Genomic DNA, 17,448 nt, shown 5'->3' with positions numbered 1-17,448 from the left:
CTGTTCAGTGGACCCGCCACTGTATACCTGTTCAGTGATCCTGCCACTGCATACCTGTTCAGTGATCCTGCCACTGTATACCTGTTCTGTGAACCCGCCACTGTATACCTGTTCTGTTCAGTGGACCCGCCACTGTATACCTGTTCTGTGAACCCGCCACTGTATACCTGTTCAGTGAACCCGCCACTGTATACCTGTTCTGTTCAGTGAACCCGCCACTGTATACCTGTTCTGTTCAGTGAACAGTTTGGTGTGTCAGTGTGAAGCAGTACCTTAATTACACTACCTGATTGATGTATACACATGCAAGATGTTTTAAAGCACTTTAGGCCTGTCATTTAGCATTCAATTTGATTTCTGCCCTTAAAACGCTGCTTTGCGTCAAATCCAGATTTTTCCCGGGGACTTTTGGCATCTATCCCACTCTGCCATGCCCCCCTCCAGGTGTTAGACCCCTTGAAACATCTTTTCCATCACTTTTGTGGCCAGCATAATTATTTTTTTTTTCAAAGTTCGCATCCCCATTGAAGTCTATTGCAGTTCGCGAACTTTAACGCGAACCGAACGTTCCGCGAAAGTTCGCGAACCTAAAATCGGAGGTTCGGCCCAACTCTAGTGGGAAGTTGGGACAACTAGTAGCATTATAAACCTACTAGTGACTTAGCCCGTTGGGCTAGGTCTGTCACCGCAGCCAGTGCTCGTGCGCGTGCACCCGTCCACTCAGCCGGCGCCCCCTGGTTGTCCTGTTCCGTCCAAAGGGTATCCCTGCGGCACATGCGCAGTAGCGCAAACGCAGGGACACACACACATGGACGCAGAGACAAAGGGGTTTTATTATGTAGGATTGGGCTCTAATCATGAAACGTCTCATAAATGACATCACCTAATTAATAAACATAACCTCTCAGCACATTTACAAGCAAAATAATCACTAAAAGTAAGTTGTTCCTGAATAACTTCATTTCAATATTACTTTTCTTACCTTAATTATATTATATTTTTTCTCTTTGGAAGCTTGGAAATGTAACATACTGTAGATAAGGTTAAAGAACAAGTGACACCCATGCTAACCTAGAAATAAAAACCACATATATAAGTAGATAAATACTAGTTCTACTTACATAACAGATGTATTGCACTGTCCACGTAATGATTCCTGTGAATTTTATAAAGGAAAAGCAGAGAATCCTATTCTAGGCAGTTTCCATCTTTGTTACCTTTGACCTCCTGACATCATTTCCTCCCTCACTTTTTTTCTCCTCTTACTAATTGTGTTTCCATATGCCTCCATGGCAGCATACATATGGGTTAAGCCCCACCCCTACCAATTAACTGGACCTTAGCTATAAAAGAAAGTGACCCCTAGCGAGCAGCTGTAACGATTGGTGTCAGCAAGAGGCACAAATATCTGATTAAGTGGTGATATACAGAATCACCACTAATGCAGATATGTTAGAGTGAAATAGTCAGTATCTTCCTGATGGTAAATCAGCGGAAGGCTCACTAACACGGTAAGTGCCTGAAATGATCTACTCAGACCAGTGTCACACCCCGAACCTTGATTATTGGGGATCCGCAGTATCGCCAATAATACAAGGATAGACCCGATTATATAGCAATCTGCGGAATTGCTAATAATGCGGGTAGATGTAAAGCAGTGGACACACGAACAACATGGAAATAAACAAAACAGTAAATATTCACAAAGTTGTGGAAATATCCACCACACGGCAATTCCTCAGAGGTGTGGTTACCTCTGAATGGGAACCCCGTGTGTGAGATCCCCCAAAGTGGCAGTGGAGGAATCTCGGCCTCTGGCAGTAACGGTCTGCTAGGGCCGGCGTCTCAGGGAGGCAAGCCTCAGATAATAACCCAACAGTGGGAGACGTTCCACTGAAGGGAGCAAGGTCAGACAGAAAGAGGTTCGGCAACAGTACAGGCGGCAACAGTACAGAGACGTGAGACGAGAGAATAGTCAGGAACCAAGCCAATAGTCGTTAACGGTACGGGCTGGCAGAGTACAGAATCAGGAAGCAGAAGAGAAGTCAAGACAGGCACAGAATCATACACAGAGAATCAATAACAATAATAATAATCTCCTAGTCTAGGTGTGAAGTCCTTGGTTTCAACACCTGGGATCTAGTCTAAGGTCTGAGTGCTGACACAGGGTATCGCAAACACAGACGAAGTGTGACTGAAAAGCACTTCCTTATATACTGCCTAGGAGAGAAGTCTCCACCCCAGGCAGCAACCAATCAGAGCAGGCTAAAATGTCAGCTGACCTCCAGGTCAGCTGACACGCTTTCTAAGAGTATAAAGGCGTGTCTGGCGTGCGGCCGCACCCCCTAGAGGCAAGATGGCAGAACCCTGGTGAACAGCATGTTGGTGAGTTTGGAGCAGAGTGCTCGGACGGGTGTGCGCAGCGGATGCGGACGAATTTCCACATCCCGCGTTGGAAGGTCCGCTTGCCGGACTGGATGCGACCATATTTCCGCAATCCATCCGGCGTTGCAGATTTTTCGTTACAGTACCCCTCCCTCTAGGCGTGGACTCCGGACACGTCCCACCTGGCCTGTCAGGATGGAGCTCATGGAACCGTCTCCTAAGTTTATCAGCATGTAAATCACCTGCTTTGACCCAGGATCTTTCCTCTAGACCGTACCCTCTCCAATGCACCAAATACTGCACTGAACCCTGAACTCGTCTGGAGTCCAAGATCTCCTCAACCTCCCATTCAGGCTCACCATCAACCATGACAGGGTGAGGAGGGGGGGAATCCACCTGAACAGCTGGTTTCAGGAGTGACACATGAAAGGCTTTCCCCACCTTTAGAGAATGCGGTAACCTGACTCTGTAAGTAACACGATTAACCCTTTCGGAAATTGGATATGGTCCAATATACCTGGGCCCCAGTTTCGCGGATGGCTGCCTCAGAGCTATATGACGAGTTGATATCCAAACTCTGTCTCCTGGTTTAAACTCCCACTCCGCAGACCGTCTCTTATCTGCCTGCCTCTTCTGTATGATGAAAGCCTTTTTTAAATTTTCTCCGACATTAGCCCAAATCCTCTTGAAAGATTCCTGCCACTCCTCCAGGACAGGGAATGGAGAGGTCGACACTGGCAAAGGAGAAAATTTGGGAGATTTCCCATTGACAATTTGAAAAGGCGCATAACCAGAGGACTCATTCCTGAGATTGTTATGTGCGAACTCAGCAAATGGTAGAAACTCCGCCCACTGGTGTTGGGCGTCCGCCACATAACATCTCAGGAACTGTTCCAAAGATTGATTGGTCCTCTCTGTCTGGCCGTTGGTCTGTGGATGGTAACCTGATGAAAAGGACAACGACATACCCATCCCCTTACAGAAGGCCCGCCAGAACCTAGAGACAAACTGGACCCCTCTGTCTGAGACAACATTCTCTGGAATGCCGTGTAATTTAAAGATATTTTGAATAAAAAGATCTGCTAATTTTTGAGCAGTAGGGAAACCACTCAAAGGCACAAAGTGGGCCATCTTACTGAATCTGTCTGTGACCACCCATATGACAGTCTTTCCATTGGAATCTGGAAGTTCTCCCACGAAGTCCATGGAAATATGTGTCCATGGCTCCTGAGGGGAGGGCAGAGACTGCAAAGTTCCAACTGGAGCCAGTCGGGAGGGTTTGCTCCTGGCACAGACGGTACAGGTCTTAACAAATTCCTTGCAATCTTGTTGTAGAGATGGCCACCAGACAGATCTACACAACAATTCTTGGGTTCGGGTAATGCCAGGGTGTCCAGCATTCTTGTGTCCATGAAACAACTGCAGCACTTTGGGACGTAAAGTACAAGGGACATAAAGAACCCCTCTTGGTTTCCCTTCTGGGACTTCTAATTGAAAAGGACTTAAGAGGCTAGGAAGGTCTTCAACTATCTCAGTGGCTGCCAGGATGATCTCTTTCGACAGAATACTTTCTGAGGAAGGAGATGGAGCAGTTTCAGGTTCAAAACAACGAGAAAGGGCGTCCGCTTTAACGTTCTTACTCCCTGGTGTGAATGTAATTATAAAATTAAAACGGCAGAAAAAGAGAGCCCATCTAGCCTGTCTGGGGGTGAGTCTTTTAGCTTTTTCAATGTACTGTAAATTTTTATGATCCGTGTACACAGTAATTACATGCTCCGCCCCCTCTAACCAGTGGCGCCACTCCTCAAAAGCAAGCTTGATGGCTAATAATTCCCTGTTTCCAACATCATAATTTCTCTGGGCAGGGGAGAATTTTCTGGAAAAAAAAGCACAGGGATGAAGCTTGCCCTGAAGTCCTGAACGTTGAGACAATACTGCTCCTACTCCAACCTCTGAGGCATCCACCTCCACTATAAATGGGTAAGCAACATCTACATGACGTAATATGGGAGCAGAACAGAATGCCTCTTTCAGAGAGGAAAATGCCACAACTGCTTCTTCTGACCAATGAGTGGCATCAGCCCCTTTTTTTGTCAAATTAGTAAGCGGAGACACCACCGAAGAGAACCCCTTGATAAATTTTCTATAATAATTTGCGAATCCCAAGAATCTCTGTAGTGCTTTAAGCCCAGATGGTTGTGGCCAATCCCTTACAGCAGAGACCTTTTTGGGATCCATGGACAACCCTGATGTAGAGATAATGTAACCAAGAAAGGCAATCTCCTCTACCTCGAAAACACATTTCTCTAATTTCGCAAACAATTGATTCTCCCTGAGTCTTTGTAACACATACTTCACATGTTGGCGGTGTCCTGTGATATTTTTAGAAAATATCAAGATATCATCTAGGTAGACGATTACAAAGCGACCCAGTACCTCCCTAAAAATCTCGTTGACGAACTCCTGAAAAACTGCAGGAGCGTTACACAACCCAAAGGGCATCACCAAGTATTCGTAATGCCCCTTGGGAGTGTTGAATGCCGTCTTCCATTCATCTTCCTCCCTGATACGGATCAAATTGTAGGCCCCCCTTAGATCCAACTTAGTGAAAACAGAAGCCCCGGGAACCTGTGTAAATAAATCGTCGATTAACGGTAGTGGATACCGATTCTTAATCGTGATCTTATTTAGACCCCTGTAGTCAATACAGGGGCGCAAACCACCATCTTTTTTCTGAACGAAAAAGAATCCCGCTCCTGCAGGAGATCTTGAAGGGCGGATGAAACCCTTCTGCAAATTTTCCTGAATGTACTCGTCCATGGCCAATTTTTCCGGGGACGAGAGGTTGTATAGGTGGCCCCTGGGTGGCATGGTTCCTGGTTTCAAATCTATTGGGCAATCAAAAGGTCTATGGGGGGGTAATTGATCTGCTGCCCTAGGACAAAAGACATCAGCATATTCCTGATATTGTGGAGGTACTCCTTCCACTTGAATCTTAGTAGAACACAAAACTACATTCTGTAAACAATGTTGTGTACAATAAGGCGACCAAGTAGTCAACTGCCCATTCCCCCAATCAAACTGAGGAGAATGTAATCGTAACCAGGGCAACCCTAGTATCACCGTAGAGGTAGACATCTTTAAAACGAAAAACTGTATGACCTCCCTGTGCAGAGCTCCCACTTGCAGCGAGAGGGGAGGTGTCTGACACAGTGGGGACTTTCCTTGCAAAGGAGTGTCATCAATCGCTGTAACATATAAATGTCTTCCTACTGGAAGTACAGGGATATGTAAACTTAAAGCAAAGCTTAAATCTAAAAAGTTAGCTGTTGACCCGGAATCTACAAATGCTGTGGTAGGAAAGTTCTGCCCTTCCCAATTTAGGGAACAGGGCAATAAAATTTTCTCTTGTTTTGGAGGTAAAACAATTCCGCTTAGGGTGGTACCCCCTACCACACCTAAGCCGAGGAGTTTCCCGACTTCCTACCACAGTTTTGTGCAATGTGGCCCTTTTCCCCGCAGTACATGCAAAGACCCTCTCTGCGTCTTCTTGACCTTTCCGCCTCCGTGAGGCGCCCGTGGCCTAACTGCATCGGCTCCTCAGTCTCAACTGCTGCCGAGCTACTGGCCCCAGAAGTCCTAGAGTACATGGGGTACCTGCCCTTCTTGTTGTACCTCAGACGCCTATCTATTTTAATAGACAGCGTAATAGCCTCATCTAGATCTTTGGGTTCCGGATGACTAACCATCACGTCAGTTACTGCTTCTGACAACCCATCTAGGTATCTATCCAAGAGTGCATATCGCTCCCATCTAGAGGACACCGCCCACTTCCTAAACTCTGACGCATACTCCTCAGCAGTACTGCGTCCTTGTCTAAGGTTTTTGAGCTTACGTTCGGCCGTGGCGGCACTATCTGGATCATCGTAGATGACCGCCATGGCCTTAAAAAACTCCTGGACAGAAGACAGAGCAGGATGCTCATCAGGTAAGCCATAAGCCCACGTCTGGGAATCTGCATGCAATAGAGTCTTGATAAGAGTGACCTTCTGAGCCTCGGTTCCCGAGGACACAGGTTTCATCTCAAAGTAAGACAGCACTCTGTGACGGAAATTCTGGAAATCTGACCTTGTGCCTGAAAATTTCTCAGGAATGTTCATTTTAGGCTCGCTAAGAGCCGGGGGAGGTAGAACGTTAAGTGGTGATTGCAACCTTTGGACAGTCTCATTTAACTGAGTAATCTGAGCCTGCTGTGCAGTTACAGTAATCTTCAGCTGTTCTAACTCTGCCCTTACAGTCTGAAGCTGGTTTATCACCCCCTCCATCTTACTTCTTTATGGTCTGTGTTTCTGTAACGATTGGTGTCAGCAAGAGGCACAAATATCTGATTAAGTGGTGATATACAGAATCACCACTAATGCAGATATGTTAGAGTGAAATAGTCAGTATCTTCCTGATGGTAAATCAGCGGAAGGCTCACTAACACGGTAAGTGCCTGAAATGATCTACTCAGACCAGTGTCACACCCCGAACCTTGATTATTGGGGATCCGCAGTATCGCCAATAATACAAGGATAGACCCGATTATATAGCAATCTGCGGAATTGCTAATAATGCGGGTAGATGTAAAGCAGTGGACACACGAACAACATGGAAATAAACAAAACAGTAAATATTCACAAAGTTGTGGAAATATCCACCACACGGCAATTCCTCAGAGGTGTGGTTACCTCTGAATGGGAACCCCGTGTGTGAGATCCCCCAAAGTGGCAGTGGAGGAATCTCGGCCTCTGGCAGTAACGGTCTGCTAGGGCCGGCGTCTCAGGGAGGCAAGCCTCAGATAATAACCCAACAGTGGGAGACGTTCCACTGAAGGGAGCAAGGTCAGACAGAAAGAGGTTCGGCAACAGTACAGGCGGCAACAGTACAGAGACGTGAGACGAGAGAATAGTCAGGAACCAAGCCAATAGTCGTTAACGGTACGGGCTGGCAGAGTACAGAATCAGGAAGCAGAAGAGAAGTCAAGACAGGCACAGAATCATACACAGAGAATCAATAACAATAATAATAATAATAATCTCCTAGTCTAGGTGTGAAGTCCTTGGTTTCAACACCTGGGATCTAGTCTAAGGTCTGAGTGCTGACACAGGGTATCGCAAACACAGACGAAGTGTGACTGAAAAGCACTTCCTTATATACTGCCTAGGAGAGAAGTCTCCACCCCAGGCAGCAACCAATCAGAGCAGGCTAAAATGTCAGCTGACCTCCAGGTCAGCTGACACGCTTTCTAAGAGTATAAAGGCGTGTCTGGCGTGCGGCCGCACCCCCTAGAGGCAAGATGGCAGAACCCTGGTGAACAGCATGTTGGTGAGTTTGGAGCAGAGTGCTCGGACGGGTGTGCGCAGCGGATGCGGACGAATTTCCACATCCCGCGTTGGAAGGTCCGCTTGCCGGACTGGATGCGACCATATTTCCGCAATCCATCCGGCGTTGCAGATTTTTCGTTACAGCAGCATTCTCATTTTTGTCCTCACCTCCGAACAGGTTACTTAGTGTTTCATCGCTTTAAGGATTGTGGGAGGAAGCTTAGAGACCTGGTAAACTCAGAATCATTGATAAACACACTGCTAAAAGCAGGGAAAACTACCACAAACTGGAAAATATTTTTTCACAATTGCTCTGGTAAATAATTTTGATCTAATGGCTCCACCAGCACAACATATTCTTAGCTTCCTCCAGATTGGCCTAGAAAAACAATTGGCTCGCACTCTCAAAGTGCAGGTTTCTGCTATCTCTGCTTTGACGGATCACTGCTGGGTCTCTCATCCTCTAATAGTGCAATTTATGAAGGCTGCCACCAAAAACAAGCATCCTAATTGCAACCTTTTTCCAAAGTGAGAACTGCGCAGGTTGTCAGTTACCTAGCAAAACCTCTTTTTGACCCAGTGGAAGACTGCAGGAAATGAGACTTAACCTTAAGAACTATGCCTCTAGTTGCTATCTCTTCGGACAGAAGAGTTTCCGAGCTCTAGGATCTAGGGGCTCATTCTTGACATTCTACTCAGTAGTTTTGAGACCACTACAGACTACAGCACTTCACTTCCGGGCTTCCCTTTAACCTCCCTGGCGGTTAATTTTTTTTGCCACTTAGGCAAAAATCCTTTTTTTGTTTTTGTTTTGTTTTTTGTTTTTTTATTTCATGTAAAGCTACCAGAGTGGTAGCTGCATGAAACACCACTAGAGGGCGCATGTGTCCCTCTAGTGCGATCGTTGCCGGCATCAAAAGCAAACGGGAACGCGTATATAACGCGCTCCCCTGTTTGGCTACTCCTGTCGCCATGGCGACGATCGGAATGACGTCATGGACGTCAGCCGACGTCCTGACGTCAGACGCCTCCGATCCAGCCCATAGCGCTGCCCGGAACTCATTGGTCTCTGGCGGGGGGGTGGGCCCTTGCGCCGCTGCTTGCGGGCGATCGCCGCAGAGCGGCGGCGATCGAGCTGTACGCGCGGCTAGCAAAGTGCTAGCTGCGTGTACAGCATTTTAAAGTGAGCATTTTAAAGTGAGCATTTTAAAGTGAGCACATCGCCCCACCAGGGGCTGAGATATCTTCCTGCGCGGCATAGCCCGAGCTCAGCTCGGGCTCACCACCAGGAAGGTTAATCAGAATCGGACAGTGCCATCTTTTATGGATACAAATTCCTCTGATCTGCATGTTCTAGATGTTGCAAAAACACTTAAGCCTTGTTTCCATCTGTCCGCTTCTATCCGCTTTTTTCAGCACATCAATGTTACAGATTGATACATGTTGCTGAAAAGCGGACAGAAGCGCATAGATGGAGATGAGGCCTTAGAGCCTGTGAATGTAACAAGGGAGCTTCAGGAAATCAGAACAGCTCTTCATAATTCCATCAGGTCTGAGAAAGAGCCAGCTAACATCAAACTCAAAAGATCTCTTCATGGCTCAAATGAATCAACAAAGCCTTTTATTAAGGCTAGCCTATTATCAGGGTTTTTTGACCTTGTCCCTCTGGGTGGCATCACAGTGCACTCTTCTCATCTGTCCCCTGTGCCACCTTTCCTATACGGGCAAAGATTCACCAGGCTGCCAATGGTCCTCTGTCCATACTTTCCTTGCCATTTCAGAGTCAATCCAGCAGCCTCCTCTTTAGTTTAATTTAGAAAGAAAGTTATTTCTGAATCTGTTAAACCCTAATTGAAATTATTTTTGGTCAGCAAGTCTTGTCCCACCCTTACTTTTTTTCTGCTAGTTAGATCCCATATGTATGCTGCCATGGAGGCATATGGAAAACGGAAAATTGTATACTCACCTAACGGTAATTTTCCTTTCCATGTGCATCCATGGCAGCATAGGGATTTCCCTCCCTTTCCTTTTGTTGACTTTTTGCTGTTCTCCGGTTTTGGCTAGTCAATGAGAATCCTGCTCGCTAGGGGTCACTTTCTTTTATAGCTAAGTTCCTGTTAATTGGTAGGGGTGGAGCTTAACCCATATGTATGCTGCCATGGATGCACATGGGAAGGAAAATTACCGTTAGGTGAGTATACAATTTTCCGTTATTTGTCACTCGCCCTCCTCCCAGAGTCTTCAGACACTCCCACTGAGGTCTATACTTGGAAGTGCACTGTTTTATGTCATTAGAAGGAGGGGGAACTAAAGGGAAGAGTATGAATATATTATAGATAAAGACACCCAGCATGCAACTGTTTGGCAAAGGCATTTAACGGGCCAGTGCTCCCACAGTATGTGGTAACGCCAAACCATAACAGCAGAAAAAGTGTTGAAGGTTTTGAATGCAGGATTAGCATCTTTATCACTTAATACACTCAGACCAGACCAGTTGCTGTTGAAATTCAATTTTTATGGTGACAATCCCGCTTTTATGGTGACAAACAGAGGAAAGAATCGTGCTCATAAATATATTCTACCAGTAGATGGCAGCGGTTTCCCTTTTCTGCAGCGTTGGTAAGAACACTTCGGCTCTTCCTGTGACAGAAACCAGGAAGTGAATATTGCGGTGTGACAGGTCCAAAACAAGAAGTTCATTGTAAAATGCAGTGATGTCGGGCTGAGCTGTATCTCGGCTTTAGTGTCAGTCCGGAGTATTCTGCCCGTATTCCGTCCATGGCACGCTATGGCCGGCTGGGCGCCCCCCCGGCTGGAGGACTTCATATTGACTGACAAGTTGGGCAGCGGCACCTATGCCACCGTATATAAGGCCTACAGGAAGGTAACCTGACCACGCTATAACTTGTATAGTAATCAGATGGGTGCAGTCTGATATGTCAGTGTGACGTGCATACACCCTGGGTTTGTAGTTGTAGCTAGAAATGCTCTTATAGCACCAGTCCCTTTGCCAGGTTCATGCCCAAGCAGGATTTGTACCTAATATTTGACTCTGATATGCAGGTGTTCCAACATTTTAGCATACCCGACAGAATAGCATACAAATGCTACTGAGCATGTGCAAAGTCATGCAGGGCATACATTAACCCCATAATACCCATCAGCAGCATTAACCTTTTCAACCTCAGTTAGCTGCCTGTGTGCTGATGTGCAATCTCCACTATCCAAGTGGACATAGAGTTAGAATAAAAAGTTGTCCGAGCGAAGTGAGGACCAAGCCCGCAGCCCAGCGAGCGAAGCGAGCGGGCAAGTGGACACTGATTCTACTAACAAGGAGTATATCACTTTAAATGTATGCTATTCTGTCAATGTATGCTAGTTAGTTGGAACACAGTATATACCTTGTGTTTCTTATTGCTTAGAGTGTACCTAAGCGGGATGGGGGGGGGGGGGGGGGGGGTTGAGAAAGACCTGGGGCTTCTACTAGCCCCCTGCAGCTTCCCTGTGCCCGCAAAGTCCATCAACAATCCTTGGGTCCCCCAATGTGGCTAAGTTTTGTTTTTCCTGACTGGCCAGTCGATGGCCACTGCGCCTGCACGGTGTTGGCTGCATGCGTCCTTGTTCACATTCCCCTCACCGGGAGCATCCTGCTCAGTATTATATATTCTCCTACTGTGCATGCTTAGCACGCTCCCGGCAATGGGAGCATGAACGAAGAAGCACACGGCCAGGGCTGCGCATGCGTAGTGGCCATTGACTGGCCAGACTAGGGAAAACAAAACTTTACCGCAGCGGGGGACAGGAGGATTAGCTAAGCTGGCGCAGGGCGGCTTGAGGGGGCTGGTAGAAGCCCCAGGTAAGTTAAACTTTTTTTTCCCCCTTTGATTTAGGTTCACTTTAATAGATTTTCAGTATCAGTATATCATTTTATAGGCACCTGATAGAAAAGTTAACTGTCCCATTGTTATTTATACACCGTTTATGGAATGAGCAGTGGCCAGACCAGAACCTTCCAAAGATTCAGGCAGATTCAGAAAGCTAGTGAGTAAAGCCAGGTACTTTCAAACTTTCAGTTATGATTTGCCAATCACTGTCCAATTTGTTCCACCTCCATGTAGTATGATGGTCAACAGATATTGAATACTAAGAGCAGATTGTGTAGGTAAACCACATACTACATGGAGGTGGTAAAATTGGCCAATCATAATCGTAAGTGTGTACCAGGCTTAATTCACAGCTTGATTAATTGATCCAATAATTTATCCCAAATATTATTAAAGGGAACCTGATCTGAGTAAAATTATTACAAAAAAATGCATGGTGTACCTGCAAATGAATATACATACTTACCTCACTGTCAGTTCCTTTTAGAAGCTCACCATTTTCTTCTTACAGTGATCCCTTACAGTTCTGACAATATTTTGTCAGAACTGAAATACACCGGTTGCTGTCAGTTATATATCAGCAGCTGTCAGTTATAACTGGATGTGCAAGGTAATATCCATGTTTCCCTATGGCTCAAGTGGGCGATATTACAGTTTAACAGTGCGCTGACCCGGAAGCTGGTATTGGGTAATGGCCATTTTCAATATGGAGGACTGTGAATTCCTTTGATCATAGTGGACAAACAGGCCGCAGAAAGGAGAAAGAGATTGCTGAGGGGACTACACAGGAGGTAAGTATGACGTGTGTATGTATATTTTGACTTCATTCAATTTTGATTGGCCAATGTAACCACTTCCATGTAGTATGACAGCTTTCCTATACAGTCTGTTCCCAGTATTCAAAGTCTGTTGACGCTCATACGACATGGAATTAGTAAAATTGGATGTGTATACGCACCCTGACGGCTGGTACACATCATCAATTTTGATTGGCCAATCACTGACCAATTTTACCATATCCATGTAGTATGAGAATTTACCTGAACAATCTGCTCATCCTACAGTAAAACTCCCGTTATCCAGAACTCCGTTAACCAGAAGTCTCAAGCAACCAGAAACAAATGTCCTGGCCTTGCAGGATGCATAGATATACTTTTAAACGTCTTTATACAGTAATAAACCTCTGTTACATCAAGTTAAAGAGAACCCGAGGCGGGGTTCTTCCGTCGCAATCCATATACAGAGGCTGGGTCTGTCTATAGAGCCCAGCCTCTGTTGCTAGTTAGTTTCCTCCAAAGCCCCCACTGAACGCTGTCAGACCCCATAAAACACAGCCGTGCTGGCGACACGCAGCGTGTCGCAGCCGGCTGTGTTTATATCACTACTGTCAGTCTTGCCGCTTCCCCGCCTCTTGAATCGCTCCGGTCCCCGCCCACGTCCCTTCCCTCGCTGCTGATTGGAGGGAAGGGACGCGGGCGGGGACTGGAGCGATTCAGGAGGCGGGGGAGCGGCCGAGACTGAAAGTAGTGAGGTAAACACAGCCGCATAGCGCGGCTGTGATTTATGGGGTCTGACAGCGCGCAGGGGGGGCTTTGGAGGGAACTAACTAGCAACAGAGGCTGGGCTCTATAGACAGACCCAGCCTCTGTATATGGATTGCGATGGAAGAACCCCGCCTCGGGTTCTCTTTAACCACCCTGGCGTTCTATTAAGATCGCCAGGGCGGCTGCGGGAGGGTTTTTTATTAACTATGAAAGCCCACTAGAGGGCGCTCCCGACGCATTCTTCTGATTGCCTCCGGCAATCAGAAGTAACAAGGAAGGCTGCAATGGTCAGCCTTCCTTGTTTGGCTTTCCTCGTCACCATGGCGACGAGCGGAGTGACGTCATGGACGTCCTGACGTCAGCCGCCTCCGATCCAGCCCTTAGCGCTGGCCGGAACTATTTGTTCCGGCTGCGCAGGACTCGGGCGGCTGGGGGGACCCTCTTTCGCCGCTGCACGTGGCGGATCGCCGTGCTGCAGTGGCGATCAGGTAGCACACGCAGCTGGCAAAGTGCCGGCTGCGTGTGCTGCTTTTTATTTGATCAAAATCGGCCCAGCAGGGCCTGAGCGGCACCCTCCGGCGGTAATGGACGAGCTGAGCTCGTCCATACCGCTAAGATGGTTAAGTCTATCCTTTGTCTTTGTTTTTAATTACTGTATTTCAACATGAGTATACAGAGTTTATGGTAAGAATACAGTATGGGGCATAGTATTTTTTATTTTTTTTTTATTTTTTTTTTAGCTAGGCCTATTTTTATCATTGACTCTCAAGCAACCAGGAACCAGGGCTGAGGAGTCGGAGCAATTTTGGGTACCTGGAGTAGAGTTGGAGTCAGGGTCGATGGTTTCATAAACGTCGGATTCTTATGATTTTTGTACCAAATCCATAGCCCTAGTAAGTATTAGACTAAGGAGTTGGAGCCATATTGGGTAACTGGAGTTGTACTTGGAGTCAGAGTCGGTGGTTTCATAAACTGAGGAGTTGGATAATTTTTGTACCGACTCCACAGCCCTGCCAGAAACCACACTTATCCAGCATCAGCCAATCCCCTTTGGAGCCGGATAATGGGGGTTTTACTGTATTCCAAATCTGTTGACTCTTATACTACACGAAGCTGGAAAAATTGGGCAGTGATTGGCCAATCAAAATTGACGGTGTTTACCAGGCTTAAAGCCTGGTAGACCCCTTCAATTTTGTTTGGCCAATAAGTGGCCAATTTTACCAACTCCATGTAGCATGAGGGTCTACAGATATTGAATGCTATGAACAGATTGTGTAGGTAAACTTCATAGTACATGGAGGTGGTCAGTCCAGTCACATGCTGTCACAATGCCAAAAAGTTGCATTGCGCATTAGATGTGCGGTGGGACCATACAAGGAAACGTACAGTACAAAGAAAGTCTGCTTCACTGCCACTGAAACCGTTGCATGTTGTCTGGTAAAAGCATAGTGTGCTGTGCATTACTCGACGGGACCTGCAGCACCACACCCATTGTGAACATACTATAGCGGGGGTCTCAAACTCGCGGCTCATTTGCGGCCCTCGATACAATATTTTGTGGCCCTCGCCGGCAAAAGCTTCCTTATAGTTCGCTTCAGTGCTCCCAAGTAATCCACCGCATTCCCGCCGCTAAACGAGGGCTGCAGAGCCCCCAAATCGCCCGGGGGGCAATCCGCCGGCATTTCCTGGAAGGGGCAGAGCTTTCAGCTTCAGCTCTGCCCCTTCTGACGTCAATTGCGGCGGTTAGCCGCTTCTGCCCGCCCCTCTCTGTGAAGGAAGAGTGAGAGGGGCGGGCAGAGGCGGCAATGCGCCGCGATTGTGAAATCCCTTATGCGGCCCAGCCTCATCCTGACTTTGCCTCCTGCGGCCCCCCAGGTAAATTGAGTTTGAGACCCCTGTTTAACTATAGAAATATGATTCCATTGCATTGGGATGATATTGACTGTTGTGATAGAATGCAATGGATAAGGGGGTTTATGCAAGAAGCAGTGGTAATATTGTTGTGTGCATTACTTCCACCAGCAGTGTGCGCAACTCGCGGTACATGGGTAACAATATAGTTACATTGGTAATGTGCGCTACTCTACTTGTGCAATGCACAGTATTGGCATAATGATCTCTTTACCCATGTACCACAGGTTGCAGTAATTGTGCATGATACACTGCAGCTGCCAGTTGTAACGGTAATATTACTGTGTGCTGACTGTGCACAGCACTAAACTGCTGCTTGGTGCATCAACCCCTCAGTGTGAAAGGACTATTAGCCCTGTCCAAAGGTCTGGTTCTGCTCTGTCAATTCTGGTACTAGTAGATCAAAAATCTACAGTAAAATAATATTATTACATCTAATCTTGCAGTGTAGGAAGTGGTGATTTTTCTCCTAGGAGAGGGGGGACAGGAGTGTCCAAACATTTTAGGCCAAGGGCCATATTGCCGTTCTTGAGAGTGCTAGTGGCCGAACTAGCGAAATCAAACAATTTTTGTTGATTATTGTAAGGTACACTTTGCCTGTAACATTTTGTCAAATAAAACATTTCCGCAGGGAAATAAACCCATACACCAAGTGTGGTATTCACAGTGGCAGCTGCTAATCAGTGGCTGCTACAGTGGTGGCTAATAACTTATAGGTGAACAAAGGGGGTTGGCAGATGAACATGGCGAATCGAGCGCTGGAGACTTGGACGCAGCCGGCGCCACCATAGGCCCTAATAGGAACTACGGCTATAGCAGGCACAGGGAGTAACTTCAGCGCCGTCAGAAATCGGAGCTGATGTTGCTTTTAAAACAATAATTCAGCTTCCAGCAGTAGCTGGAAGCCGAATGATTTCATTCCCCCACTATTCATGGCGGCCTGGAGGGGGAATAGTAATAAACACGGCCCGGACTTGTGCGGCAGCAGGATCAGCCATATACTGGCTGTGTCCTGCGCCCAAGTCTCCAGCGCCGTTATCTCTCGTACACTCGGCAGAGCGGCAACACAAGGTGGCACTGCAGCTACGACAGTAGAGCGCTTTGGGGGCCACCAGAAAAAGCTGAGCAGGACAGACTTTAGACATGCCTGTCCTAGGAGATAATGTTTCATGTTCTCTTTAAAATAACCTTGCAGCACTCTGCAGTTGAAAAATTACCAAGAAGTAGGCGATAAAATACAGTCAAAATTATTATTATTATTATTGGGCTTTCTGGTGGCTTAAAGCGGAACTGTAAAGTTATTTTAGACACATAGTTTCACTTACCTGGGGCTTCCCTAAGCCCCAGCAGCCCCCGTCCCGCGCCGGTCCTGCCCGAGCCTCCGTTCTCCCGCCGCCATCTCCGTTCTGTGCTGTAGACTTCTAAGTCGCCACCAGCGCAGCCCTGCCACACGTATCCTTTCTTCGCGTCCCCGCTTTGGAAAGGGGAACGCGATGAAAAGATACGCTTGGCAGGGCTGCGCTGGTGGCGACTTAGAAGTCTACAGCACAGAACGGAGATGGCGGCGGGAGAACGGAGGTTCGGGCAGGACCGGTGCGGGACGGGGGCTGCTGGGGCTTAGGGAAGCCCCAGGTAAGTGAAACTATGTGTCTAAAATAACTTTACAGTTCCGCTTTAAAGGATACCCGAACTGAAATGTGACATAATGAGATAGACATGTGTATGTACAGTGCCTAGCACACAGATAACTATGCTGTGTTCCTTTTTTTCTTTCCATGCCTGAAAGAGTTAAATATAAGGTATGCAAGTGGCTGACTCAGTCCTGACTCAGACAGGAAGTGACTACAGTGTGACCCTCACTGATAAGAAATTCCCCTTTTTTTACCTCTTTCTTGCTCTCAGAAGCCATTTTCTGCTAGGAAAGTGTTTTATAGTTGGAATTTCTTATCAGTGAGGGTCACACTATAGTCACTTCCTGTCTGAGTCAGGACTGAGTCAGCCACTTGCATACCTTATATTTAACTCTTTCAGGCAGAAAAATAAAAAAAGGAACACAGCATAGTTATCTGTGTGCTAGGCACTGTACATACACATGTCTATCTCATTATGTCACATTTCAGTTGGGGTATCCTTTAAGGCATTTTATTGACAAGGTGTGAACATATTGCATAGAAAACACAAATATAAGTGGAAACGGGACTTTGGGTCCCTTGCCCACTTGTGCATTGCTGGTCGCGCACAGTGTGTGGGACAAGCAAGGAAAAGCAAATCAAGCTATTCCCGTCTAAAATAAATAAATCTGCTTACAGTTAGGGCTCCTTCAGACTATTTATCGTGTGTGACTGTGCTTTGCTACAC

General features: G+C 46.8%; 1 protein-coding gene across 2 annotated transcripts in view; it reads left to right on the top strand.

Annotated features, from left to right (window-relative positions):
* The first annotated feature begins 10,049 nt into the window (after positions 1–10,049).
* The window catches only part of ULK3 (unc-51 like kinase 3), a 45,184-nt gene continuing 37,785 nt past the window's right edge, over positions 10,050–17,448 (top strand). Inside the window, exon 1 of one of the 2 annotated variants that reach the window (XM_068275683.1) lies at positions 10,050–10,635. In XM_068275683.1, coding sequence (XP_068131784.1) covers positions 10,540–10,635 — 96 coding nt within the window. In that variant the 5' untranslated portion in view covers positions 10,050–10,539. The remainder of the gene's footprint in view (positions 10,636–17,448) is intronic. The other variant, XM_068275682.1, reaches the window with a different exon arrangement.

The sequence above is a fragment of the Hyperolius riggenbachi genome, chromosome 3 (assembly GCF_040937935.1).
Source record: "Hyperolius riggenbachi isolate aHypRig1 chromosome 3, aHypRig1.pri, whole genome shotgun sequence".
Classification (NCBI taxonomy): Eukaryota; Metazoa; Chordata; class Amphibia; order Anura; family Hyperoliidae; genus Hyperolius; species Hyperolius riggenbachi.
This window is presented reverse-complemented; position numbering and strand designations above follow the sequence as displayed.